The 27610-nt window shown below is 53.9% G+C and overlaps 1 protein-coding gene and 1 non-coding gene across 4 annotated transcripts; one reads left to right on the top strand and one right to left on the bottom strand.

Annotated features, from left to right (window-relative positions):
• Nucleotides 1-131: 131 nt before the first annotated feature.
• SLC37A2 (solute carrier family 37 member 2) lies at nucleotides 132-27610 on the bottom strand. 3 transcript variants are annotated; one of them, XM_006057661.4, is made up of 19 exons: nucleotides 27451-27610; nucleotides 12853-12934; nucleotides 12291-12384; nucleotides 12097-12175; nucleotides 9805-9940; nucleotides 9348-9424; nucleotides 8227-8393; nucleotides 7665-7702; nucleotides 7277-7429; nucleotides 6860-6950; nucleotides 5312-5374; nucleotides 4954-5039; nucleotides 4442-4490; nucleotides 4198-4271; nucleotides 3856-3934; nucleotides 3638-3735; nucleotides 3341-3405; nucleotides 3056-3127; nucleotides 132-1077 (listed from the first exon to the last, which is right to left on the bottom strand). In XM_006057661.4, the coding sequence occupies exons 1-18, from the start codon at nucleotides 27507-27509 to the stop codon at nucleotides 3085-3087; spliced, it is 1533 nt and encodes a 510-aa protein (XP_006057723.2). In that variant the 5' UTR covers nucleotides 27510-27610; the 3' UTR covers nucleotides 132-1077; nucleotides 3056-3084. The 3 variants fall into 3 exon arrangements, with proteins under 3 accessions (XP_006057723.2, XP_006057727.2, XP_006057724.2); XM_006057665.4 differs by lacking the exon at nucleotides 27451-27610 and adding an exon at nucleotides 15188-15282; XM_006057662.4 differs by lacking the exon at nucleotides 3056-3127 and having other exon boundaries at nucleotides 27451-27608.
• Nucleotides 21163-21235, top strand: TRNAE-CUC. The gene has a single exon. It is a non-coding gene; the product is annotated as a tRNA-Glu (tRNA).

Genomic DNA, 27610 nt, shown 5'->3' with positions numbered 1-27610 from the left:
GCCTCTCCCTGGTCCCTGGAGCATACAGCAATAATGTTTTAATCAGAGTGGGTCAGGAGTTAGAAACAGGATCAAATGGAGGGTAGAAGCAGGGGTGCCAATGTGGGGAAACACATGGAGAAAACAGGCTTGTGGACATAAGGGACCAAGAGAGGTCTGGTGGCTCTGAAATACACACTTTCAGGCAGAGGCTGATTACAGAGGTTCAAGTTTAACATGAGAAGGAGAGACACACTCTTTCCAGGCCTTGGCCTCACTGAACCTCGGCTATCCATCTTGGAATCTGGACAAGAAAGAGTCTGAGCAGACCCCTCCTTGTACCAAAATGCTGACAGCCCTCAGCCCCAATCCCTCCGGCCTGCGGTCTCCAGAGTTCAGGCCTGGATCACTGTCAGCGGAACTGACACCATCAGGGATCCTCACAGTCTCTCCTCTCCTTCCGCTGGGCCTGCTCAGGACTGTATGGTATGCTGAATCATTGCCCTGTTATCAAGGGCTTTGGAAGTTAATAGATACTGTTTAATAACCATTAGGACCAGGTAGCCTCTATGCTCTGCTAGTCCCTAAACAATGATGGAAATCTTCTCTGACATGTTCCCAGCACCCACAAGACTGGTTACGTGTTCATAAATTTTCACTTAGGAAGGCATGTCCTGCCTCCCCGTCCCCCAGGTTAGCCATAGAATCATCCCCATGGCCCCTGGGCAGCATGGGGGTGCTCCCAGATCGCTGTCCAGCCTACCCCATCCTGTTAAGTGACCCTGTAATAAACTGATCCACTGATGGCACGGAGCTGCCTGAGCATTTTGTTTTGGTCTCAAGATGCCTTCTCAGTATGGTGAGCACTCTGCGTTCCCTCCATTCTCCAACAAGGCCCTTGAGTTTTCCATGTCCTCGAACTTGGCGGTCCTTTCCCGTGGAGCATCTCCTAGCCCTTGGAAGCCTCACAGGCTGGGCTGGCTGGTGCTGGGTCAAGGGGCTTTTTGCCTCAGCCATCTGTGTGGGGGGGGCACCTTGGGACCCGGCAAGGTCCCTCCATGTTTCTGCTCTGATCAGGGGCCTCACATTTCTCTATACCTGCATGAAGAGGACAGAGGCAGTGGAAGAGAAGGTGAGACACTGGTTAACAAGTGTTGGCTCCCATCCCAACAGTGGGAACAGGGAAGGCAAGTCCCCTTGCCTTAATACTGGGTCCCTTAATACTGGCCTGGCCAAAAAGTTCATTTGGGTTTCCCCATAACATCATATGAAGGAGATCAAACTGGTCAATCCTGAAGGAAATCAGTCCTGAACATTCATTGGAAGGACTGATGCTGAAGCTCCAATACTTTGGCCATCTGATGCAAAGAACTAACTCATTAGAAAAGACCCTAATGCTGGGTAATATTGAAGGCAGGAGGAGAAGGGGACAACAGAGGATGAGATGATCAGATGGCATCACCGACTCAATGGACAGGAGTTGGAGCAAATTCCAGGAGTTGGTGATGGACAGGGAAGCTTGGCGTGCTGCAGTCCATGGGGTCAGAGTCGGACACGACTGAGTGACTGAACTGAACTGATAACATTGTATGGAAAAACCCCGAATGAACTTTTTGGCCAACCCAATAATTGCTTTTCATCCCGTTCATTGTCATTAGGGCTCCCCGTCCCCTCTTCAGCAGGGAGCACCAAGCCAGAATCATGTTTCAAAAAACTTCACAGTGTTTGTACCACGTCTGATGGCTTTGCAAAGCCATGTCATATTTTATCCCAGCGTGTCTCAGCCTGAGACCAACCCAATCAGGTATTTAGGAATGAGCACCCCCATTGGACACACAAGGACGCGGACATGCGGAGAAGGTGCCGAGGTTTGACAGAAGCAGGCGAGCAGAGAAGTCAGGATTGTCCAGGGTTTCTGGTGCCAAGCCCCGGCTCTGTGCCTCCGCGCCCCCGACACAGGCCTGCCTCAGAGAAAGACCCGCTGACGATGCAGATGGCAGTGAACCCGCACACCTAGGTCCAAAGGCGGGCTCTGCTGGGACGAGCTAAAGGCCTGAGGTGTGTCCTGTGAGCTCTGAGCCTCTGTTCTCTAGCCTCTACCTCTCGGGGCTGCTGAGAGGGACACCAGTACAGGTAGACAGACTCAAGTCAACGCCCAGAGCAGACGCTCACTATGCATCATTCTCCTCCCCTCCTGCCTCCGTCCCTCTCCTCCCCAGGTCCCCGCAGGCCTGGTCTGGGGGGCGGGGGGCAGCAGGTGGAAGCAGCATTGGTCTTGAGGTGCCATCCTCTGCTCCCCCTCCAGGGCAGGGCAGGACAGAGACCCTGCTAACACCTCCTGCCCTGCAGGTTGCTGTCCCTGAGCTGGGATGATGCTTTCCTTAAAGGGAAGTGCCTCCCCAGATATGGGGCTGGTTCCCAGGCCCCCAGCGGGTTCTTCCTCACATTTACCATCCAGACCGGGTTCATCGCTCGGGCTGCTTCTCACAAGCAAGAGCTTCCTAAGGAAAGCCAGAAAGGCCGCAAGAGAACATTCCCAGCCTCGGTACCAGCTGCACGGCCCAGCCTCTCATGCCCAGCCTCAGCCGCGAGCCTGTCTGAGTCACCTCTGCACCCACCACCACTGGGCGACAGGCAGACTGCACCTCAGGTCAGCTTGGGGTTTTGTTCCAGAGGCTTCGCTTGACACTTGCTTTTTTTCTGCATACCCTAGGCAGACAGGCCAGATGCCCTCGGCTTCTGAACTCTGGGAGGTGCAGACAGCTCAGTGTCTGAGTTCAGAGGAAAAACTATTTCCCCAGACGCCATCTCCTCTGTCCTGGGGAGTGGGGTCTGTCCCAAACCCTGTCACTCTCAGTAAAGAGAGGCTGCTGACCTTCCCAGCGGCTCTGGCCTCTGAGGAAATACTTCCCAAGCACCATATTCCACCCAGAGTCCAAATCTTTGGAACTGGCCCCCAAGGAAAAAGCGAAAGTCAGAAAAGTCAGGAAAATCAGAAAAATCACACTGGAGGAGAGAGAGGCTTTGCATGCACTCTTAAGAGCACAGCAGTCACAGACTTGAAGGAAATACTCACAAAAGTCATGGGACTTGAGGAAAAGACTATCACGCGTGGGTTAGGGCCACATTAGAGCTGGCCACATTAGAGCTATGGAGACACATGGGACAATAGACGACAGGTTAGTGGAGCTGGGGGCCGGGCCGGGGCTCATGGAGCACATTCGGGGTCCGCGGGCCACATCCCTGAGGTCTGGGCTGGAGTTGGGCTCAGACTGTGCAGAGCCCCCGAGCGATGGATTTCACTCCCAGGAGGAGTGAGGCTGGGTGGACAGGGCTCCAGCGCTCCCTCCACAGGACTTACCCTCTGTCTTTGCTCAGGGATGACTTCCAGGCCAGGATCTCTTTGTACACCAGTCGGCAGAGGAGCTGGGGGTAGGGGAGGGAGACACGAGCATGGAGCATGTGGCCAGTCCCTAATGCTAGATGACCGCTGGGCTGGCTGTTCACAGTGCCATTCCGCAGGGGGTCACCCATGGGAGGCAGAGTGCTTTGTGCAAAGGAAGCGGTCCTCATCATCCGGACACTTTGGAGCCCCAGGTTCCAGGCCTGCAGGAGGGGACCCCTCCCCCTACCCACCTGTGTGCCCCCAAACTCCTACCAAGCAGGCCAGGACGTCGGCAGCGATGAGCATGTAGAAGACGTTGTTCCAGCCCGTGGGGGATATGAGCCCGGCCAACAGAGGCCCTAGAGCCGCACCTGTGCGGAGGACAGTGTCAGAGAAGGGCCCAGAGCAGGCGCTGTGCCCTCCATCCTAAAACTCTGCCCAAGACCAGGCTCGGGGGTCTGTTGGGAGAGCCCAGGGTGAAAGTTACAGACCTATGGACCCAGTGCCGTCAATGATGGCTGTGACAGTGGACAGCGCCTTGGCGTTGCCCTTCAGGCTCTTGTGCGTCCCCTGGAGAGACAGCAGAGTCGGGGTGGGTGGGGGTGGGGGCCGAACTAAGAGGCAGCACCCTGAGCAGGACTGGGACTGAGAAAGGGGCTGGCTCGGGGAAAGGGAGCGATGAGAGCTTGGAGTTGGGAGGAAACGGGGAACCAGGGCGGACTCTGAAGGACTTTGAGGATCTCATCTCTGCAGGCTGGGGGAAGGGGAAAGACGTGGGGAAGATGAGCCTGGAGATAGAGGCCCTGACCAGGCCCTGAGGTGGCCCTGCTTACCAGATCAGCTGAGACAGCGGTGGTGATGAGCGCGTAAGGGCCGTTGACCAGCGCTCCACAGATAAGCAGCATGACTGAGGTGGTGATGGAGATGGCCAGTTAGAGAGGAGAAGCCACCATCATCCTCCGCCCCAAAGCAGGTGAGTCCCCCAGGCTCCAGGCCGAGAACCTCCACTTCCCCAGGCTGCCCACCGTGCCCCCAAGCCAGCCTCGTGTGGTCCCCAGGGCAGCGCCAGCTCCCCACCTATGGAGATGCCGATTCCTCTCTGGCCCACATGGTTGTACAGGAACATCTGAGAGAGGAGAAGCAGGGGGGCAGGGTCACAAGCTGGCTTCCCCGTGGGCCGCCTCCATTAGCTTGGAGCCCAGAAGACTGGAAACCCCAGAAGCCCGCTTTCCCTTCTTTCCTCTCATACCCTGGCCTCTTGGTCCTCAAGTGTCCCAGGGAGGCAGGGTCTAACACACAATAATCCATTGTTTCCCTTTGCCCCAGAAGTCTCCTCTCCTATCAAATCTCAACCTCTTATTCTTTCCTTGGTCAGGAAGTTTAGCAGCTGACATCCCCCTCTCTAACAGGTCAAAAAGCCACTAGTCCTTTTCCAAAATTCTCAGTCTGGATCCCTTTCCCTGTGCTGATCCTGGCTTCTCCTCCCCTGGCCGTGCACAGGGCTGCACACACGCAAAGAGACGGGTCTGTGTGTGTGATGCCCGGGCGTGCACACAGCTCCTGGCCCTCAGCCTTGAGGTTCTACGCACCATGGGGGCAGCCAAGATCAGCATGACGCAGCAGGTGGTGGCCCTGCCATTGATGTAGTCAGAGATGAGCCCCGCCAGGATGCCGCCTGGAATACAACGTGCACACTGCCGCCCCAGGCACGGGGGGCCCCCGAGTACTGCCCCAGCAGTCCACTCGGGGCACCCCGGGCCGGCAGAGTGCCTCCCTCTGCAACCGTCCCCGTACCCATGGCTCACGGGAGGGCCACCTGGGCAGGATGCCACCTTTTCCCTTGCCACCTGCCTAGGTCACGTCTCGCTGGAACCTATCCCTTCTCTCTGCAACCCAACAAGAGAAGAGGTGGATCCAGCTGAGAGGCACGGCAGGGCATGGCCTTACCTATGATGCCACCAACATCGAACAGCGTGGAGAGGTCCCCAGCCTCCTTGGCAGTGAAGTGAACTGTGGAAAACGAAGCACGTGCTCAGACCTGGGGACTCAGGACAGACAGCGTGGAGGGCCACTGCTGGAAGTGTCCCCACAGACTCCCGATCCGGGATCACTGCCCCCTTCTTCAGAAGGAGTGGGGGGCCTGGGGGGAAGCGACTGGCCAAGGTCACAGGTGAGTCTGCAGCAGTTCGGGACGGGACACCCTTTCTGGCCACCAGGCCCATACTACCTTCTTCCCCTGTTGGATGGCCTTGATCTCCGAGAGCACGGGGATCTGGCCCCAAGGACCCTGTCCCACAGGGGGGCACCCCAGCTCTGTCTGAGCTTCAGCCCATCCAGCCACATGCCTGCCCGCCCCTGACGGAGCAGCATGCCTGCACAGGAGCTTGTCACCTCCTTCTGAGTTCCCTACTGATAAACGAAGCCAGGAAAGAGGCTCACTGGGAAAATGGGCACCTCAGGCCCCTGACCTTGCCCTGGGATTAGAAGGAGGGACGCCCAGCAGCATGACTGGCAGCCCAGCCCTCAAGGTTGACTCACGGTCTGTAGCCAGCATCAAGGCCACAGAACAAAGAGTCAGTGTCCACAGGGCCGCCCTGGCCTCTAGCCCTGTCTTTGGGGGAGGCCCCTCAGTTGCAGACAGGGTGACGGTGGGAGGTGGCAGGCTACAGCTTGAGATTTGGCCCTGACTCATCCAAACGGCATCCTGTGGCCCAAGTGTACCGTGTGGACGGCAGCTTGTTCCCCCAGGACCCTGGAGGGAGGCCGGTGGCCCTGCTGAGAGGTCCTTGACCCTGGCAGGGCTCTGGGGCTCTGGGCTCTGGGGGCAGAGCTGCTCCTTGATAGAGCAGCCCCACCTGGGGAAAACCAGAGACCCAGGACAGGAGAACATAAACATGCTTTTCTAACCACAGAAGTGACCTCTCCTCATATGTCTGTCCATCCTTGGGCAGAGACAGAGGCAGGGGACAGGAAGTCCACAAGGTGGGCAGCCCAGCAGACCTGGGCACTGGGCATCAATGACCCAAGTATCCTGGCAGCCCCTGGGAAGAGAATGGTGTTTCCCACGAGGCTACCAGCAGCTGGGGCAGCTTGCCAGGCCCTCTTCCTTGGGCTGGGGGAGGCTTGAGAGACTCCTGGAGGCATTCAGAAGGCAGACCGTTTCTCCAGGACCCTCCAATCCCACCCATCTATGAGCCAGCCAATGGGCCTGAAGCGGGGTTTCGCCTACACTTGAGGCCAGAGTAGACGTTAGAGAGGATTTGAGTTCCTAACCCTGACTGAGTGCCAAGTGAGGAAAAGCGGCTGGAATCAGTGAGGGACTAGGAGGGTTTCTGCAAAACTTAGCTTCCCATGAAAGAAAAAATCTTCCTTCTGTGCTTGGAGAGGGTCAGCAGAAATACTGCCTATTCATGGAGTCATAAGCACCTCATGGTGGGTTTCCTCCTTGGAGGCCCCCCCTCTTCCTCTCTCCCCTCTTCCTCCCCGTGTACTCACCCACATTGGAAATGTACAGGGGCAGCCAGTAGAGGAAGGTATAACTGACCAGCTTGGCGAAGAGCAGACACAGGGAGAACTCGACCACACCCTGGGAGCACAGCAGAGGGCAGATGGGAAGGTGGGCAGGACAGCCTGGGGCCTGCGGCCGCCGAGCCCTATGCCAGCACTTTCCACCGCCCACCACACGGAGCAGCCTCTAGAACACCTCCAGTCTCAGGTACAGCAACGTGCCTGCTGCCTGAATGTTAGGGTAATGTCCGGCCACATTACCCTCCCCAGGAGGGCCCCCGCCCTAAGCACTGCACGTAAAGAAACTCCGAAAACCATAGATCACCCTGAGCATCCCCATCTCCTGAGACCCAGCAGAAAAATCTAGAGAGCCTCTCTCTCCCTTCTGGTCCACACACAACTCACCGGGATGCGCAGGGCCCCAAAGAAGCTGATGGCGGAAGGCTGAGCACTTGCTTCCTTGGAGCAGGTGACAGCTGACTCCAGGCTGCTCTCTTTGTTACAGCTGGGTCCGTTCACGGGGTCCTCGGGGTGGTCTTGGCTCTCTTCTGGATTACCCTGAGCACAGAAGAGCCCTTACTGGGGGCACGTCCACATACCACTCCCCCACCAGCTAGAGGGACAACCCACGTGAGATGAGCTGCATGAGGTATGCACCCCCCTCCTGAACCGGACTCACCACCTGCCAGGGAGCCACCCGCGGGCCCAACTTTGGACACAGAGGCCCCTCCTCAACTCCCCAGGCCTCTCTGGGACCAGCCCCTGGTGAAGTGGGGCCGGGGGCCACACTCACATGGTGCTGAGGCGGGGAGCAGTCCACGTCTTCTGGGTCTGAAAGGAAAACCTTCTAAGAAGCTTGCCAGCAGACCAGGCCCTCACCTTGCACGGCGTGTGAGCCCCATACCCCCAAGGGGGCCCGCGGACTTTCCAGCATGAGGGAGCCAGGGCTCCGGAGACCACCTTTGAGGCCTGGGTCTCCTAACCACGGGAGCCTCGTGGACTTTCGTTCTCTTGCTTACAAGTGACCATGGCCATGACTCCAGGGGCCATCTGTCAGGGAGCCAGAAAAAAGCAGCAAGCATGGAGAGGGTGCCGTCCAACCCATTTCTCCGGCCTCAGGCTCAGAGGAGCCAGTGTTTGCCGGGCATCCTGACATGCGTCTCACAGACACTCTCCACAGCCCAGCAAAGCAGGTGTCCCACGTGAGAAATCGAGGCTCAGAGAGGTCGTCCTCTGAGTCACACGTCTGGGCCTCCAACCCCGCGACCCCCACGGGACCAGCCTCCTTCTCCCAGAACCTAACTGGGAGGCTTTGCTCTGGCCCTGTGGGGACAGGGGGAGAGGGGTCCACTCACATTCGATGAGGAAGAAGAAAGTGATGATGCCCATGATGGCGGTGATGACGCCAGGCACCACGAAGGACAGGCCCCACTGCTGATCCACCCACACGCCAGCCAGCAGGGAGCCCAGGATGTTGCCCACGGACGTGTGGGAGTTCCAGATGCCCATGATGAGCCCCCGCCTGGAGGGGAGGCGGGGAGGGAGGCAGGGAGGCAAGAGCAGGAATGGTAAGAAGAGAAGCCCTGGGCTCACGGAGACCGCCCCGGCCAAGTGTGAACAGCTGGCTGCCTGTAGCCTCCGTGCCCGAAGACCCCAGTCGGGGAGGAGGGGTAGGGCTGGCTGGCATCGAGTGAGTGACAGCCAGGCCTGCGGTGTCCTGCTCCCCAGCCAGCTCCCTGAGCAAGCCCTGCCTCCCCTCCGTCCCAGGGCCGCAGCCCCACCCTTTCATCTCTTGCCCTGAGGCTGTGACTCTGAAGGCCTCAGCTAAGGGTGACTGCCCCCAGGGGACATGGACACTGTCTGGAGAGTTCTGGTGATCCAGCCCAGAGCGTGCTGGTGGTGTCTAGCAGGTAGAGGCTGCTAAACACTACAACGTGTAGGACGGCCCCCCAGCAAAGAATTACACAGCCCCAGATGTAGCCCACAGTGTTAACAGCGCCAGGGCTGAGAAACTCTGCCCAAAAGAAACTTTTTTTTTGCACAAAAGCCAGTTCAAGGGAAAAATAAATAAATATATAAGACATATTCATATATATGCATTAAAAATATATATGGGTATATGCATTTATATATATACACACACACAGAGTTTTATAGGCTTCATTTTTGTTTTCATGCAAAATGGAAATTCATCTATTATGAGGAAAAGGCATAACGAAGATGGCAGGTTTTAAGGATTAAAAACCTCAGCAATGAAAAAAATCACTGCTTTTAGTCACTAAAACGTTTGTATCCCAGCCTGTGAAAGTCAGCAGGACGCGGAGGCTTATTTCTTTTAAAAATTTTTTTTTTTTTCCAGAGGCTTATTTCTAATCTTTGATCCTAAAATCATATCAGAGGCCACAAGGGACCTCCTGCCCCCACACCAGCCCAGCACCCCCAGGCAATGCCCACCCGCCTCCCTGGTCACACTCACTTGCCCTTCCCGAACCAGTTGCCCACGCAGCTCACCACAGCGGGCCAGCCCGTGGTCTGCACGAGTCCATTGAAGATCTGCAGGGAAAGTGGGGGGACAGAAGCCCCTGGACTGAGTGGTGCAGCCTCTGGGATGGGGGAGCCCTCCAGAATCCACACTATGCTCCCCGTTTCTTCACACGCGTGCACACACCCACCAGCTGATGCCCCTCTGACCCCAGGTTCCCACAGCAGAGACTGGGCCTCACAGGCACCTCCACAGACCTCAGGCTGACGTTCAGTGCAGACTCCCTGAGCTGGCGAGGCTGCCCTGGCTGTGGGCAGGGGACCTCGCACTGTGATATAGGAGCCTGGGTTGGGATCTACTGTGACCCGGAGCGGCTGGGAAGGACTCACAGCCTCTATGAGCTTTCTGTGCAGGAACAGAGCCCCAAGTGCAAGACAGAGGAGGCTCGTACCTGCACCAGCACAAAGTACCAGAGCACATGGATGTTCCAGAAATACCCCAGGCCAAAGAGTGAGGTGAAAAGGCCGCTGAGCAGCATTCCAGCTGTGAGGTAGTACCGGAGGGGGAGCCGCTCCCCAAAAATGCCGCTGCAGAGAGAGTTGGATTCGTGGTTAATCTCTGCTACCTCACACCCCTGCCCTCCTGGCTCCCCCGGGGCCCCACACCAGGGACCTCTGTGTTGCCACTAGGCGCCTCTGCTATGTTTGACGACGCGCCTCATAACGTGCCCGGCAAAGTGGCCTGTGTAACATCCCCATGACCCTCTTCTTCCCCCTTGGCTGACCAGTCCATCTCATGCATTTTCTCTTGCATCACCTTTATGGTTTTACCTGCCATGTATGTACACGTACACAGCCCAGCTGTGTGTCTACAGCCCTGAACTTTCTCCCAGGATCATATCCACATTGCTTCTGGACATCCCAACTGCGGTGCCTCTCAAAAAGCTGCCAATCAACAACTCCAAAGACTGGACTCTTCTGCCTCCCTCCCAGACCCTGCCCCGTGTCTGCGCCCCTCAGCGGACTCGATGGCAGCCCCATGTTTGGCCACTCAGGCCGGAAGCGAGCTACCTCAGTCTCCTGTCCCTGCAGCCCACCCTCCACAAGCGACCTCCAAGACCTGCCCGCTGCTCCTCTTATTTCTCTCCAGCGCATCATTTCTCTCCATCTCTATAATTAATAATACAGTTCTAACTCAAGCTTTCCTCCAAGCCCAGCTAGAGCTACTATCAAATCTGTTCCTTAGTGTGACCTGCTAGTCAGCCCTGAAGTGAAGTGTCAGTCACTCCGTCATATCCAACTCTTTGTGACCCCATGCACTATAGCCAGTTGGGCTCCTCTGCCCATGGGCAAGAATACTGGAGTGGGTTGCCATTCACTTCTCCAGGGCATCTTCCACATTGCAGTTAGATTCTTTACTGTCTGAGTTACCAGAAAAGCCGATCAGCCCTTCTCTCCCTCAAGTCCACCTCCGTCAGCCTCTCAGTATCTGTCTGACATGTAGATCTGAACATGACACCCACTGAGCCACCCACTCAGTGGCTCTCCTGTGCCCACAGCCTAGTACACAATGACCTCGTTCTTCAGCCCCGTCTTCTGCATTTTACATGTTGGTAAACCTGTTAGGAGTCCCCCAGTCCACCCCCTGCCCTCTGTGCAGTCATGCTGCTTCAAATTACACCTGCCTTATTTCACCAAGCCATGACTCCATTGTGCGAGTGTGCTCAGTCATGACTAACTTTCTGCCACCCTGTGGACTGTAGCCCTCCAGGCTCCTCGGTCCAAGGAATTTTTTAGACAAGAATATGGGAGAGGCTTGCCATTTCCTCTTTGAGAAAATCTGCCCCACCCAGGGATCAAACCCGAGTCTCCTGTGTCTCTTGCCTTGTAGGTGGATTCTTTACCCACAGAGCCACTGGGAAAGACTCTTGTCTCTATTCAGTTCAGTTCAGTCGCTCAGTCGTGTCCGACTCTTTGTGACCCCGTGGACTACAGCATGCCAGGCCTCCTTGTCCATCACCAACTCCCGGAGTTTGCTCCAACTCCTGTCCATTGAATCGGTGATGCCATGCAACCATCTCATCCTCTGTCGTCCCCTTCTCCTCCCGCCTTCAATCCTTCCCAGCATCAGGGTCTTTTCAAATGAGTCAAGTCCAATTTCTCTTCATCAGTTCAAATGTCATCTTCTCCAAGAAGCCTTTCCTGACCCCTCTTTTCTAATCCCAGCTCAGACTAAGTGACTCCTTGGAGCTCCATACATAGCCACCTCTGTCTCAGAGCCACCGCACTGTTGATAACGTAGCTGCTGAAGTATCGGTCACTCCACTAGGCTGTGAACTCTCTAGAGGTAGTACCTAGCCTCAGCCACCCTCAACTCCTGGGAACAAACATCATGCTTGCTACATAAAAGCCGTGCTGGGCTTTCAGCTTTCGGGTTATCCGTGAAGGATCCCTGTCCAGGACAGACCATATTCCAGCCACACTGCTGACATGCCTTCTGAGTGAATAAACTCAAAAGAAGATCTAGGAAGGCCTTTGCAGGAGAGTTACTAAAAGAAGGAGTCAGCCAGGTGAAGGAGCAGGCTGGGTGATAGTGGCAACACGCCAGCTATGGGTGACGGGATGTGTGGAAGGCTTGTCTCATTTCCAACAACTTTCTCTCTTTGACTCCACGGCCCCAGGTTGGTGTAGAGAAGACAGCAGCCTGAACCACCCTACAGGCCAACACGGGCTCTGCCTCTTACCTGATAAACATGCCGATGGCATAGGCCACGAGGAAGGCGTTGTCCACGGCCCCCAGTAACTCCTTGTAGTTGCCCTTATCTGAAGGCAGACGGGGGAGACAGAAAGCTGGCTATCTGGATGCCCCCTGCAAGAAGCCCTTCCCGGGCCTGGATGGGGAGCAGGCGTGGGTAGGAGTGGCTCGCCCCGCTCTTACCAAAGGGGGCCCAGTTGCACCACGTGGTGTCATTGAGACTGTGGGTGCTGTTGATGGGCTGGATCACCTCTGAGCAGTTGTGGTGCAGACGGCTCTGGAGAGGTGACGGGTGTGCAGGTCAGGGGTTAGCTGGTGGCCCCAGAGTCAACCCAGCCCGCAAGGGAGCCAGTAACCTCCCCCACCACAGCAGGCCACTGCCCGTCCCCACTGGACTCCCTGCGTCTTCTTCTGACACCCGGTCTGGCAAGGGGCCACGGCAGAGCCTTGGTGAAGGGCAAGGGGTGTCTATGAGCAGCACCCAGGGGACCCAAGGTGCCTGCTCTCTGGTTCCACCCCCAGTTCCCCGACACCACTCTCTTGGTGAAGAAACCCAGGAAACTCTCCTGGGAAAAAGAACTGCTGAAAGTGGGAGTCAGCCAAGGGGGAAGAGACAGACTTGGTGACCAAGATAAGGGACAAGGACGGTGCTTCACTGAGCTCTGGGCTGTTCTACTGAAGTATTTCCGTATTTCTGCTGAGGCCAGCAGTCCTGCATTCTTCCTTACCCCCGGGCCAGACTCACCTTGACGACACTGATGGGCTTCCGGGACATGTGATAGCAGGTGTAGATTAAGAAGGTGATGAGCAGGATGAAGGCTCGGTACCTGCAGGGGAAGGTGGGCATCTGGGTTAGCAGAGAGTCCAGGCCTACCGTCTCCACTGTGTCCAGGAAGCAGTCCACCTGTGCCCGTTCTAGCAGCACCACCAACGCTCCCCTCCAGACACAAGCTGCTTGGGGCAGAGGCCAAGGGGAGGGGAGGGACAGGTGCCCAGAGGCCACAGTGCTCAGAGTTCCTGCTCCCGGGGGCAGAGACCTCCCAACAGAGCTGGGCCAGCAGCGGCGTCCTAGACGGCACCAAAGTGCCTTCTGCGGCTCTTGTCACTGCCCATCGCCTCTACTTCTCCCTCTCCTCCCTAAAATCAGGGTGCCTCTGTGTGCGTGTGGGTGAGAGAGATGCAGGCGCAGGGAGACAGAACCGTGTTTAAATACAGGAAATGGTGGAAGCCAGGAGGAGGATGATGCATGCCAAGTGTCTCTTTGTTTAAAAAACGTTTTGCTTTGTATTGGGGCAGAGCTGATGAGCAAGGTGGTGATAGTTCCAGGTGAACAGCAAGGGGCTCAGCCATACATACACATGTATCCCTTCTCCCCCACACTCCCCTCCTGTCCAGCCTGTGACATAACACTGAGCAGAGTTCTCTGTCTATACAGTAGGTCCTTGCTGGCTATCCATTTTATTTTACTTTTAAAATTTTTATTATTTTTAACACCAGAAACATTTTGTATTGGAGTACAGTCGATTAACAATGTTGAGGTAGTTTCAAGTGAACAGCGAAGGGACGGAGCCATACATATACATCACCCATTTTAAATACATCAGTGTGTACATGTTGATTCCAAACTTCCAGAAAGGGTCTATCTTTAAACCGAGGTCAACTACTCCTCGTAAGCCTAGTTGGTTGCTCAGTCGTGTCTGACTCTTTGCCACCCCATGGACTGTAGCCCTCCAGGCTCCTCTGTCTGTGAGATTCTCCAGGTATGAATACTGAAATGGGTAGCCATTCCCTTCTCCAGGGGATCTTCCCCACCCAGGGACCGAACTCAGGTCTCCTGCGTTGCAGGCAGATTCTTTACCATCTGAGCCACTAGAGAAGCCTAGAACACTGCAGAAATGGCACCTGCTTCAGTCCAGTAGGAGCAGAGTCCAAAACATGGAAATGTGGCAGCAGAGGAAAAGCCAGTTGACAGGACCCAGGTCCTCTGCCTGGCTCTATTCTAGTCCATTCCTCCAGACAGAAGGGTCACTCTTTCCATTGTGGCTCACGCATCACACAGCCCTCTCCCACCCCCGCTTCTCATCCCATGCACTGATCTGGGGTGGAAAACACAGGTCAGCCAAGAACCACTGAAGTTTCCACTGACCGCCCCACTCCCCCCTTCTCCTGAGGATCTGGGGGAGGGCCCCCATGTCCTCCTGAGTCACTGCTTCCCCAGCAAAGCATCAGCTGAGCCGACTCAGCATCCAGGAGCCAGGAAGTACATGGAAAAAGAGAGCTCAGCGTGGACTCCAGCCCAGGAGAAAGGCCAGAGCCTTGGCTTCTTAAAGATCCCCTGGAGAAGGTGGGGAAGGAGGGGAGGGGGCCCAGAAACCCCATTCTATCCCTGGGCTCCTTGAATCAAAGAACCAGGACACTGGAAGCTCGGTCTGCCCTCTCTAGAGATCTGCCTCCAAACCCCAAATCACTTCCCCACAAGCATGTTATGAAGTCTCGAGTTTGTGAAATGAAGGGCGTTACATCAGAGGCTGAACTCAGGTTGGGCTGCCAGGACCCTTCTCACTTCACCCCTGGACTTCTGGTCTATCTCCATCTCTCCACTGCCTCATAGTTCATCTTCTGAAGAGAATGAAGGTACATGTACCCTGCCGTCACCAGGCTGAACATTTCTCAGTGGCTCTCCATTCCATTAAGTATGAAACACTGTACAAAATAAAAAGCTTAAAGCTTGGGGCAAGAATGAAGCTCCAACTCTTTAGCCTGGCTTTCCAGCTCCTCTACTGTGTGGTCTGTCTGGCTCCTACTTCCAGACACAGGGTGCACGGGGGCAGGGAGTCACAAGGGATTCTCCAGGGAATCTGGGGTTATTCCCAGGGACTGTCACAGTGACCCACATAGACAAGCTTGGTGGCAGCAATGTTTTCCAACTGGTAAATGGCTCACGACTCCTGGATCAGGGACTTTCAGAATCTGGCAGCGGGTGGGGGGAGGGGTGGAAGGATTTGGAGACTGTTCCCAACTGGGCTTCTTCAGAAAGCAAAGGATGGAAGAAAACCACAGCCCTGCAGATTAACACTCACCAGTGTCCTGTCTGGAAAAAGCTTCAAGTTTTGTAGATGTGTGTGTGTGCGCGTGCGCACTCAGTCATGTCTGACTCTGCCACTCCATGACTCCTCTGTCCATGGAATTTTCCAGGCAAGAATACCGGAGTGGGTTGCCATTTCCTGCTCCAGGTGATCTTCCCAACCCAGGGATCGAACCCGTGTCTCCTGGGTCTCCTGTATGGCAGGTAGATTCTTTACCACTGAGCCACCTGGGAAGCCTCTAATTAATTGTGCAACCAAATGCAAGCTCTTTAATTTTTTGCCTCTGGTTTCCTCATCAGATGTACAGGGAGAACAGCATCAACCACATCTAAGTCAAACACAGGTGAATACAATGTAACTCTCACCCTGGTCCCCAGAGTCTCTGCTGTGCTACCCTTAAGACCTCTACCCCTGGGCACAGCCAAGTCTCTTTCCGCTGCTACATGGATGCAGTGACCCTGGTGACAAATCAGATATCTTTGGCTTCCAAGATGGTGCCGTGGTAAAGAATCTGCCTGCCAATGCAGGAGACTCAGGAGAGGTACGTTCAATCCCTGGGTGGGGAAGACACCCTAGGGAAGAAAATGGCAACCTGCTCCAGTATTCTTGCCTGGGAAATCCCATGGATAGAGGGAAATCCCATGGACAGAGGAGCCTGGCAGGTACAGTCCATAGAGTCATAAAGAGTCAGGCAGGACTGAGTGACTGAGCACACCCCCTGGGCCTCAACGATCCCCGGGGCCCCGCTGAGGCCCCGGCACTGACTGTCCTCCCTTAACAGGCCTGGCCATGAGGCCCAGGCTGCCCTCAGCCACACTGAGCCCTCAGGAGCCGGTCGGAGTCAGTGAGGGGTCAAAAGGCACAGCCCGGCTGGCAGCCACCCTTCTCCTCCCCACCCCCACCCCCCTGCGCTCCCCACCACACGGCTTCTGCACCAAGGGCCGGCACCCCCCACCTGGGAGGCACCTCAGAGCACCACCCTGGACTTTCTCCGGCCTGTGGCCCCCGGTGCTCTTCTTTATCTGTCCCCGCACCTGGTGTCCTCTCCCTCGGGTGGAGGAAGCTGTGACAGAACAGCAAGCACATCCAGGCCCCGCTGCTGACATCTCGGTCTCCCTGAGATGGAGCCAGGACCACCCCACCCCCATGCGCATCCCACCACGTGCCCGGCCCTGAGCTAGGGACCTGGGGAAACCAACCGTAAGAGAGACCTCTGCCCACCGGGGCTCGCGGGGCAGCAGGCCGACAGCAGGACCAGTGTGACTGTGCTACAAAAGAGGGTGGCCAGCCCTCCGTGACTCCAGAGCAGACGCCCAGACCGGCTGCGTGGGGGCAGGGGCAGGAGAGGAATCCGTGAACCGACCTGAGGCTGTCATGCAGGGTGAAGGAAGCCAGAAAGAGAAAAACAAACATCGCCTATCAACCTGTATATGTAGAAGCTAGAAAAAGGGTATTTGCAAAGGAACACAGACTTAGAGAACAAAAGTACGGATACCAGCGGGGAAGCAGAGGGTGGGATGAATCAGATTTGGATTGATGTGTATCCACTATTGTTGGCTGTGCTAATTCGCATCACTCATGTTCACCTCTTTTGCAGCCCCACGCGCTGTGGCCCGCCAGGCTCCTCTGTCCATGGGGATTCTCCCGGCAAGAATACTGGAGTGGGTTGCCACGCCCTCCCCCAGGGGATCTTCCGGACACAGGGATCAAACCCAGGTCTCTTGCATCTCCTGCACTGGCAAGTGGGTTCTTTACCACCAGCGCTACCTGGGAAGCCCTAAGAATAAAATAGATAACTAAAGAGAACCTACTGTAGAACACAAGGAACTCTACTCAGTGTTCTGTGGCAACCTAACTGGAAAGGAAATGCAAAAAAGAGAGGATATATATATATAGCTGATTCACTTTGTCATACAGCAGAAACTGATACAATATTGTAAAGCAACTATACTCCAATAAAATTGTTTTAAAAAAGAAAGAAAGAAAGAATCCTGGAGGTGAGGTCTCCGTATAGTCTTCACAAACTAGCAGGATGCAGCCAGGTCCACCAGGGCTGGGGCGGGAGCAGGGCCAGAGAGAGGGGAAGTGCGTGTGCAGAAGCGTGCAGGCGTGAATATCACTACCTGTTTGGGGAACTCTGTATGGTTCAGGGTGTAGTTCAGGGTGTCTGGAAGGTGGGGCTGAGCCAAGCACGGCAGGTGAGAGCGCTGGGAAGGAGGAAAGGGACAGGTCATGGAGGGCCTTGGGCAAGATTGGACTGTCTCTTGGGGTGACGGGACGTCACTGAAGTGGGATGGGATTTTCTAGGTCACAGAGTTCTGGGCACCAGCCAGGTGGGGACCCAGGGCTCTGCCCTGCTGGTGAGTTGGGAAAACTCCAGACAGGCTTCCTCGCAGAAGGCAGGGCAGGCTTTCTCTGCCTCATCCATCCTGCCAGCCACTCCCCAGGCACACGGCCACCCCCGGGCAGACCCTTGGTGGTGCCCTGGACTCAGGAATCAGGTGAAACCTGCTCTCATTCCTTACACCTGTGTGTCACTGAAAGTACAGTTTATCACCTCTCTCATAGGGTGATGATAGGCTGATGAGATGATGCATACCTCTTACAGGTTTCTGACACGCAGTCCACACTTAAAAATGACAGCAACGATGATTTCAGGTTTTGAGGAAGGAAAACTGGAGCAGGCGGGAGGTGAGCCGGGTGGGGGTGGGCACCAAGCTGTTCTGAGTAGTGGGGGCTCCAGGCCCTGGATGTGCCGGTAAGGTAGGGGTCTGGAGGCTGGCTAGTCTACTCCTCCCCACCGGCCCAGTATGCAGACCTGGGCTGGAGGCATCTTTGCAGGCTCCTGAGGCTACGAGTGCCCACGGGGGAGCCTGCAAGGGGACAGAGCACAGGTTGGTCTGCTGGGCCCGCCCCTGCACTCCCTTGGGAGTAGATGGAGAGGCTTAGCAGAGGTCCATAGACATGCCGATCGGCCAGATTCCAGCCCTGCCCAGAGGCCTGCTGACCTTTCTCCCAGCTCTGACCCCATCCCTCTGTAGAGAACCTGACACCCAAGAGAGCAGGAGCGTCACAGGGAGGGAGGCTGTGGGGCAGAAGGTCCTCAGAGTGCTGTGTGACACCGGGCTGGGCACTGGCCTCCTCTGGGACTCCTTGCCTGGACTCCAGCACGGGGGCAGGAGGAGCCCAGAGGGGCCCGGCTAGCTGGGCAGAGCGTGCTCGGAGCCGGGCCTCTCCTTGGTCCAGTTCGCTTTCCACTTTGACATCTCTTGAAGAAAAAGGCCAAGGTGCCACAGTTCAAAGGGGACTGGGGACATGGGTGGAGTGCAGGGCTGGGCCGAGGCCAGCGACCTCACAGTAGCTCACTGAACATAGCTGACGGGCTCCTGATGCCTGTGGAAGCCGCAAGTTTCACTTCTGCTCACGAGCCCTTCTTTTAGAACCAAGGGGCCCCAGAAACGGGGCAGGGGGAAAACACTCACAGAGCCTGGCCTTACCCAGCTGGCCCCAGGGCAGCTGCAGAGGGGAGGGAAGGCAGCCCAGGGGCTGGGCAGGCTGGACAAGCAAGCCAGGGACCCCGGAACCTGCTCAGCAAGGCCCACAGACTGTTCCAGGCCGGGCGCCTATCCCAGGACCCTCCAAGTCTGTGTTAGTGAGAAATGTCACTTCCGAGAGTCTCACCTCCCCTTGCCCAGCACTGGTTACTGAGTAACTAAGTCAGATATAGAGGTGGACTGGCTATCTCTTAACTATTAGCTGACAGTCCAACTTACTCTTTCAAATGAGCACGCTAATAGCTTTATGGACCTTGTTAAGACTTTGCACTAGAAATGCTTCTGAGGTAGGGACAAAGAACAATGTCTGTCAAAGCAGTGACCGATAACAAACAAAACCCCAAGGACCTGCTACCACCACCAGCGCAACAATAGAAAATAAGAAAGAGCCCAGGAGAGGGACCTTAGGAGACAGTGGCAGAAGGTTCCTTTCGTCCAGCGTCTACCAGGTCATCCCCCAGTCGTTGCATCCCCCTCCTGGCTTTGCAGCCACATTGCAGACAGTTCCCATTCCCATTTCAGGCCGCAGGTAAAGGGGGACTTGAACTCCCTCATTGACCCACTCCTATCACTTCCTGCCTCAGCCCAGCCCTTCAATGGAGTCTGGGGCAGCTAGTAGATGGATAGGGCCATTCGGGTTGGCCACGTGAGAGACTGGGCTGGTGGTGACCTTGGCACTTGCCCTGAGGAAATGAACTTGGTGGCCTGTCTTTGGATGTGCCAATTCTGGGACTCAGCAGATCTGAAAGGGAGAGAGGGCTGGGGATGGTAAGAACCAGGGCAATGGTGACGATTCCATCACTGTGCTTCCTCCCAAGTCCTCCACTACCACTGGGACACAGCCTGGTAGGGAAAGGCCAGGCTGGAACAGACCGCACAGGGCAGAGCCCCCGAGCCGGGCTTTCCACTGACAGGAGGGGATGGAGACAGGCCATACGGGACGGGCCAGGTCTGTGACCGCCTCTGAGGAACAAAGCCCTCCTGGAGCTGAGCGCATCCTGACCGACGGATCCTCCGCGTGCTGCCCTTTCCTCCATCTGGGACTCAGGCACTTGCTCAGAGGGATCGAGGGGACTCTGAGCTTGGTCCCAAGGTCCTTCTGGAGAAGGGAATCGTTGGCTAGTAGCACAAACAGCCCAGGACTTTCTAGAAGGAATGAGTACATCATAATCTTTTTTAGGAGAGTGGAAACTATAGGCTAGATTGCTAGACTGCTTTGTTTTGAGAAGGAATCTAAGCAGGGGACCCCGAGTGTTCAGACAGAATGAAAAGACCTGGCTTTCAGCTACAGCATGAGGTGTCATGTGGGTACCTGGAAAACCTCTGGGAGCGTGTGAGAGCTGGCAGGGTTTGGGAGAAGTGGGCAGGAAGCTGGTCTCTCTTCTGCAGAGAGGCTATGCAGACAGCACCAGTGGAAGGCACTGACGGTGGCAGCCTGTGGTCCTGCCAGGGCATCAGGATGGGGGCCCTCCTCTGGAGAGTCTCCGGAGGCCTGGCCCCTGGCTCACCCTCTTCTATGCCTCCTCCTCGGCATGAAGGATCCAGGAGGTGAGGCATGAGCCAGAGGCCAAAACGGGAGCAGCAAAGCTGTCCACCTCGCCTCTACCCCACATACCAACTCGGGGGCTGTGAGATGGGGGGTGGGGGTTGTGGGCTTCACTGACTCCACCCTTGGTGTCTGGCCCCAGTTTGGTGTCACTTGGGAACTGCTCAACCCCAACTTCAGTGCTCAGGTGGTACTGCGGACTGGAAGACATAAGGCCTTGGCCATCCATACAAACCATTCCCAAACCCCTGTTGCCTTCTAGATTAGTCGGCGGCCCCTGGGACTAATCTAGACTGCCCCACCCAGAGCCAAGGAAGTGCTTGTCAGTCTGCTCCATAAAGGGGAAACAGCAGAGAGGAAGAGGAAGCAGAACAGCTGGGGGAGAAGACAGCAATCATGGGTGGGTGGGGGAGGGGAGCGAGCAGGGTCACATGCTCTCTGGGGATCAGCCTGAAGACGGGGGTGGGGGTGGGGGGTGCAGGAGTGGGGACAGGGGACAGGCTCAGCCCTCCAGGTCCTTTGCCAGGATCTCTCATTCCTTCTCAGAGCTGCCTCTCACCATCACAGCTCATCCTTAATGGGTACCAGGAAAATAAGACAAGAGAAAGCTGCTTTGGCAGCGTCTGGGACCCCTGGTCTGAAGCTACAGCAGAACAGGGAAAAGTTCGTTAGACCAACAAGAGGCTGGGTCTTAACTTCTGGTCCTGTGACTGCGACCCTGGGCCAGCTGTCTCACCTCTCGGCCTCTGCTTGAGCTTCTTTTAAACAAGACTGTAAACTGTCATCGAGGTGGCCCTGGGGATTAATGCAGAGAACATTTCACCTCTCAGTCTCACTTCGATCTTCCTTTAAATGAGATACTAAGGGACTTCCTGGTGGTCCAGTGGCTAAGACTCTGCACTCTCAATGCAGAGGCCCCGGGTTTGATCCCTGGTCAGGGAACTAGATCCCATAGGCCACAGCTAAGAGTTTGCATGCCACAGCTAAAGACCCCGCATGCCCCAACTAAGACTGGGCACAGCCAAATAAATAAATAAGATAGCGAATTCCTATCAGAGAGGGGGCGGCAGAGAATAATATGGTTGGATGGCATCATCAACTCAATGGACATGAATTTGAGCAGACTCCAGGGAGAGAGTGAAGGACAGGGAAGCCTGGCGCGCTGCAGTCCACGGGGTTGCAAAAAGCTGGACACGACTGAGGGACTGAACATTACAGGAGATGTCCATAAGTACTGTGAGCTGCGATGGACCTGGCAGCAGGCCCTCAGCAAACTCTGGCAGACAGATCCACTGGTCCCTGCTGCAACTACCACCTGCCTCGCCTTTCCAGCTCCCACGGGAGGACCAGAATGTGGGGGAGGACTGCATGAGGGAGTTTGCAACTCCTGCTTTCCTGCCTGTCCGGTGCCTCATCCCGTTCCTGCTCATCCGGCTCCTGCTCCTCTTCCCACGGGCCACAGGTCCCAGGAAAATGGGCCCAGCCCCATGTGCAGCAGCCATAGTCATCTCTCTGGCAAGATGCCCACATTGCCATCTGCCCCCAGACAGGCCCACTCAGAGGCTGGCACCAGCTAGAGCAGGCCCAGCACTGGGGAGGACTCGGAGGGCCGCCGGACACAGCAGGGGTCTGACCGGAGGAGGGGGGTGGGTACCATCTTCCTGGGCAGAAACTCCTCCGAGTCTCTGCCTTCTACCGGCACAGCTCATGCCACCTGCCTCTCAGCCTCCTATCCAGGGGCCACGCCTTCAGACCCCCAGGCTCCCGCCAGCAGGTGACCAGTGCTGAAGGGACAGGCTGTGACCTCCCTGCCCTGACTGCCACTCCACGGCCTCTGCTCAGAATACCTCCCGATCCAGCAAGTCAAATGCTACCTTTTCTTTCTAATGAAGATGAATCCCACCTCCAGAAACTGACAAGCACCAAGCCATTCCCAAGGACTAAGTGTGCTGCACACACCAGGCTAAGTGCTTTCAATGTCTTCTCACTTAATTTCACCAAAGCCCTGGGCTAGAGGTACATGATTATTTCCATTTAAAGACAAGGACCTGAAGCCTCAGAAATTTAGTGATCTGTCTCAAGCAAAACGCCTCTGTTTTATTTTCCCCTCCCACCCTCTAATCAGAAGGAAAAGACCAGGGACTTGGGAGTCCAGCTAACCTGGATTCAAATTCAGCTCAATCATTGACTAGCTATGTGGTGCTGGACAAGTTACATAACTTCTCTGTGCCTCATTATATCCTTATAATGGGGAATTAGGCCGGGAAACAAACAAAGATCTTGCAGTGAACCACAAACACAATGCCTGGTACAGGGTGGTAGGAAGAGCAAGTAGAATAACAGTCAATAATTAATGTTTAGTCAGTGCTTACTGTGAGCCTGGCACTCATCTAAGCATTTTACCTGCTTCACCTTGCGACAATCCTTAATCCTCACAACTATGGAATGAGGCAGATGTTACAAATATCCTTGCTGTACAGACAGCAAAGCCGAAGCTCGGGGGGAGCCCACCCACCAAGGTCCCACTCCAGAATGCCTGCTTTCTTCTCTTCTGTTTAAAAGTCCTCCCTGGGAACGTGTGGAAGCAGCCAGTTTGATAATGAGAGGACACGCCCTCCCTCTGGCTTAATCCTTAATTCCGAGAGAGTAGGACTGTGTCTTGATCAACTTTGCAAGCCTGAGAGTTCAAAACAATTATGTGCCTACAGAAAGAACTACAATGATGTTGGGTGTTTGTTAGGAGTCTGAACCTACACACGTCAAGAAAGAAGTGAAGGAACACTTGCCATGGGCTCTCCATCAGCCACGGGAGGTCAAGAACGTTCATGGATCACTTTTGCCCCCAAGAACCCACCTGACTTTTACTGATGCTGGGGCAGCTGGGGGGTGGCGCTCAGAGAAGTTAACTATACAGAAGCACACAGTGGTGAGCGGATTTCAATTCAGATCTGTCTTAAACCTGGGAGACGTGGTTGGAGTCACACTTTAAGAAGTGTCTCAATGACATGTGCAGCTGTAGAAAGTTATGTGTGTTTCTGAGCTCTTCTAAAATGCTGGTGTGGGACAGGCTACTTCCAATGACCCAGTCTCTCAGCCCTCTCATTTTCTCTGAAATACAAGTTCCTTTGGTTACAAAGTATAGTTAATATATATGAATAAGACTCTACTAGGAACAATTAGTGGCAGAGAGGTACAGCTTTGTATATACAGTAATGAGATGTATTTTTGTTTATTAAGAGAAAAAAGAGAAGTAGAATATGGTTATTTATATAAGTATCTCAGAAACAGTTTGCTGCATGAGAAATTTCCATAGACTTCTCAGTCCCTCTTGGTCCATGATCTGTCTCTATGGATCAGTATCCTGGTGTGCTTTGCCTAATGATGACAGTATTGTTACCAGTCATGACTTCAGCTAATCTTACCCAAGCTGCAACTTCACTTCTTTATTTGAGTCTAGCATCTTCTAGGTCAGTGGCTTTCAACTGGGGAAGTACATCAGACTTTCCTACGGAGCTTTATTAAAACACAGATGTTTAGGACTTGCTGGTGTATGTTCATGCACAGTTGTGCCCGACTCTTTGCAACCCCATGGACTGTAGCCAGCCAGGCTCCTCTGTACATGGAATTCTCCAAGCAAGAGTATTGGAGTGAGTTGCCATTTGCTCCTCCAGGGGATCTTCCCAACCCAGGGATCAGACCCATGTCTCCTGCATTAGCAGGCAGATTCTTTACCACTGAGTCACCTGGACTCACTAAATCTAAGTTGACATTCTTGGTATTCCCTTGGTATATTATGCAAATTATGTCTTGAGACTTCTATATATCTCTAAATACATAAAAATATATATACTGAGATACAAAAAATCTTGAGATATTTTTCCTCTATAAAAATTATCCATTCTTAAAAATCAGATATTGTGTTCACCATCTTCTTTGAAATTAACCTTAAGTGTGTTTTTAGACACTGTCCAATATTTTCTGGGTTGGCTTTGTGTGTGTTACATAGCTCAGGAACAACCAGACTTCACTGTTAGCTGCATTTTTCTTGTCATGACTTCTCATCAGATCATTCACTTTTGAAAATTATCATTAATAAATTAATCCATACCTTTTCAGATCTCTGACCCTTACAGATAGTTTCTGTTCTATTCTGGATGCTCCCTAAAGGCTCTGCAATCATCTACAAGCCGAAGGTTTTATCTTTAACAACTGAGCACTGTCTCACGAAATCAGTGGACCAGGTACACACTCGTGGGTACAGACTCCTGGTGATATCATTCAGATATCTTTAAGAACATACCTGTGGACTGAGTCAGGACTTCCAAAACTTAGGTAAAAATGCTGACAGGTTTATGAGGTTTCTGACCCAAGATTCAGCAGAACAAGAATTAATCACTTAGAACTGAATGGACTGATGAGGGTGATTGTCACCGACTTTCGGAATGTCAGTGACATTATAGCGTTCAGTGTTCTGAATATATAAGAAAGCTCTTTTTTCTTTCTTCTTAATATGCCTGTAACTCATAACAATTTAGGAGATTCTGTTTTTGTAAACTGAAATGAAATATTTGTAAATACTTTATTCTCTCTACCCGACTCCCCAGAATTTAGAAACTTTCATTGTCTCCTTGTTTTTTATAAAATACAGTTATTTGCAAAAGTTCAATAAGAATCTGTCCTCTTTATTTTATCAGGACATATTTGAGAACGGGTTTACCAGGTGTCTCAGCAGTAAAGAATCTACCTGCCAATGCAGGAGGCATGGGTTTGATTTCTGGGTCAGGAGGATCCTCTGGAGAAGGAAATGGCAATCCACTCCAGTGTTCTTGCCTGGGAAATCCCACTGGACAGAAGAGCCTGGGGGACTACAGTCCATGCGCTTGCAAAGAGTCAGACATGACTTAGCGACTGAACAACAACAATTATAAAGGTTGTTGCCTGGAATATTGTATTTGACAATGATACTCGTTTAATCAGATATTGATGCCACTCTTAAGGAATTAAGATTGACAGCCAATACAAAATCCTCCCAACGAAACTGGCTTACTGTCTTCCCTTACAGGCAAATCAGGACTTCACTTCCTGGCAGGCCCAGGAAACTTAGGATATTTTGGGGACCTCAAGAAGAGGGGAATTTGTCTATTAATAAATGTATAGGTACATCAGGTAAAACCTAGTGGAGACAATTTCTTGTCTTGGCTTCCTAATCTCAGAACAGTAAATAACAGAAGGCTTTTAAAAGTCCAGTCTCAGAACCCTTATGAAAACTTCCAGCCAAGTGAACTTAACACAGTAAATTATGTATATAGATAATCAGATCAAACCTAACATGACCAACCTTATTTTGTGACCAAAAATAATCATTCTTTGAGACTATATTTTATCTTAGCAGAGAAAAGTGTAGGAGAGGAAAAAAAAAAGAGTGTGTGTGCTTCTCTGGAACACTGTGCATTGCCTGGAGGACAGCCCTCCCCTCCAAATTATCTGATTCATGCCTGTCCCTGACCTTGAATTTCATCAAATGGTAAGTAACAAATGAAGAAGAAGTGAAGAGAAGTCGCTCAGTCGTGTCCGACTCTTTGCGACCCCATGGACTGTAGCCCACCAGGCTCCTCGGTCCATGGGATTTTCCAGGCATGAATACTGGAGTGGGTTGCCATTTCCTTCTCCAGGGGATCTTCCCAACCCAGGGATCGAACCCGGGTCTCCCACATTGTAGGCAGACGCTTTACCATCCAAGCTACCAGGGAAGCCCAAGTAACAAATAAGTCATATAAAATATGTCCATGAACTGATAGAGTTTCAATAATCTTCTCTTTCAACCAGTTTTGCCTCAATATTCCTGACTTAAATGGGCATCTTCTTTGTATTCTTTTTAAAATTGTGGTAAAACGTCTGTAACATAAAATTTAACTATTTTTAAGTGCACAGTTCAGTGGCATTTTGTACCTTCACATTCTTGTGAAACCCTCACCATTCATCTCCAGAACCTTCTCATCTTCCTAAACTGAAACTCTGTACCCATTAAACAGTAACTCCCCATTCTCCCCTCCCTGGATTTTCTTTTGTGCCAATTATACCATCTTCTGGCACCCTCATCACCAGTCAAATAAAATCTTTTTAACACATGTTCATTTTTATATCCTTACAAGAGTCATCTGACCTTTTTCTGAAAAATACCAAATAAACAAATGAGGAAGGCTGGCAGTGATGAAGAAGGTCCCCAAGGAGGACTGTCACCAATTGGAAAGTGCCTCGGGGGACCATCCTGATTTGCCCAGGACTGAGGGGGTTTGGGGTGCAGGATTTTGTTTTAAAACAAGGCTGGGACCTACTAAGAGCTTGCACCCCATCTAAAGGGTGATGATAATACTCCTAATGATAAAATTTGAGAATTTAGGCCTGATACTGCTAGATCAGAGGAAGGAGGAGTCTGGCTATTAACGTTAAGTTTTATCATTTGCAAGTGATGGCAACTAACACAAAGTGAAACAGAATGAAAGAAAGACACGGTGCAGACTAAGCAAAGTGTTCCGTTGTGTGGCCTCTGATGAAGAGTGGGTTGAAAACTCTCCAGCCCACCAAGCCTCCTTGTGCAGGAGGAAGTCGCTGGCTGGCTGCTGGGGTGACCAGCCAGTTGAGGAGCAGCTGGCCCTGATCTGAGAGGTGTGCCCTCCCCGGGGGTGTCCCTCAGGGCCTGGAGCCGCTCAAGGCAAGCTCCCAGGACCACTAGGTTCTGGTCTTGGAGCTATCCGAGGGCTAAAAGAGACCAAATGGGACGCTCGGCAACTCCAACGGCCACTTTCTCGTAGCAGCAGCTGCCACGCCCTGACCTCGGTTCCCTAGTCTACAAACCGGGGGTCCCCCGGGTGATAAAGGAGGCGCTCTGAATCGGATCTCCCCCAGGGGGGAGTGTGTGTGCGCGGAGGTGAGGATGCGAAAGGACAAGGCGGAGACGCTCCTGGGCAGCGTCCCAGGGAGGGGTTCCGGAGAGGCGGAGTGAGCACGTGCCACCTCACCGCCGACCGCCTGCCAGATGCTACCAGAACCCCCCACCCTCACCCCAACAAGCGCCCTGGGACTCCCGGAGTCGGGTCTCAGTTGCGAGGCCGCGGGGCCCGGCGCTCCCCGTGCCCCCACGCCCCAGCCCCGCTCACTTGCTGTCCCTGGAGAAGGCGCGGAGGAACCAGATGCCGGGCGCCAGAGAGGACCGCATCTTGCCCGGCGGTACCCGAAGCAAAGGCGGAGCGGAGGAGGACGCGGAGCTGGGCACGCGTCCCGAGCTGACAATCCCCGGGGTTTAAATGCCCCGCCGGC

The sequence above is a fragment of the Bubalus bubalis genome, chromosome 5, assembly GCF_019923935.1.
Source record: "Bubalus bubalis isolate 160015118507 breed Murrah chromosome 5, NDDB_SH_1, whole genome shotgun sequence".
In the NCBI taxonomy this organism is placed as follows: domain Eukaryota; kingdom Metazoa; phylum Chordata; class Mammalia; order Artiodactyla; family Bovidae; genus Bubalus; species Bubalus bubalis.
Note: the sequence above shows the minus strand (reverse complement) of the source record. Positions and strands in the feature narration are given on the sequence as shown.

Coding starts and splice junctions, on each gene's coding strand:
- SLC37A2 (XM_006057661.4), bottom strand. CDS start 27,509: ATGCGGTCCTCTCTGGCGCCCGGCATCTGGTTCCTCCGCGCCTTCTCC. Junction 12,935..27,450: donor GCCTTCTCCAGGGACAGCAA/GTGAGCGGGGCT, acceptor CTTCCCCTGCAG/GTACCGAGCCTTCATCCTGC. Junction 4,491..4,953: donor TGATCTTGGCTGCCCCCATG/GTGCGTAGAACC, acceptor CTCCTCTCTCAG/ATGTTCCTGTACAACCATGT.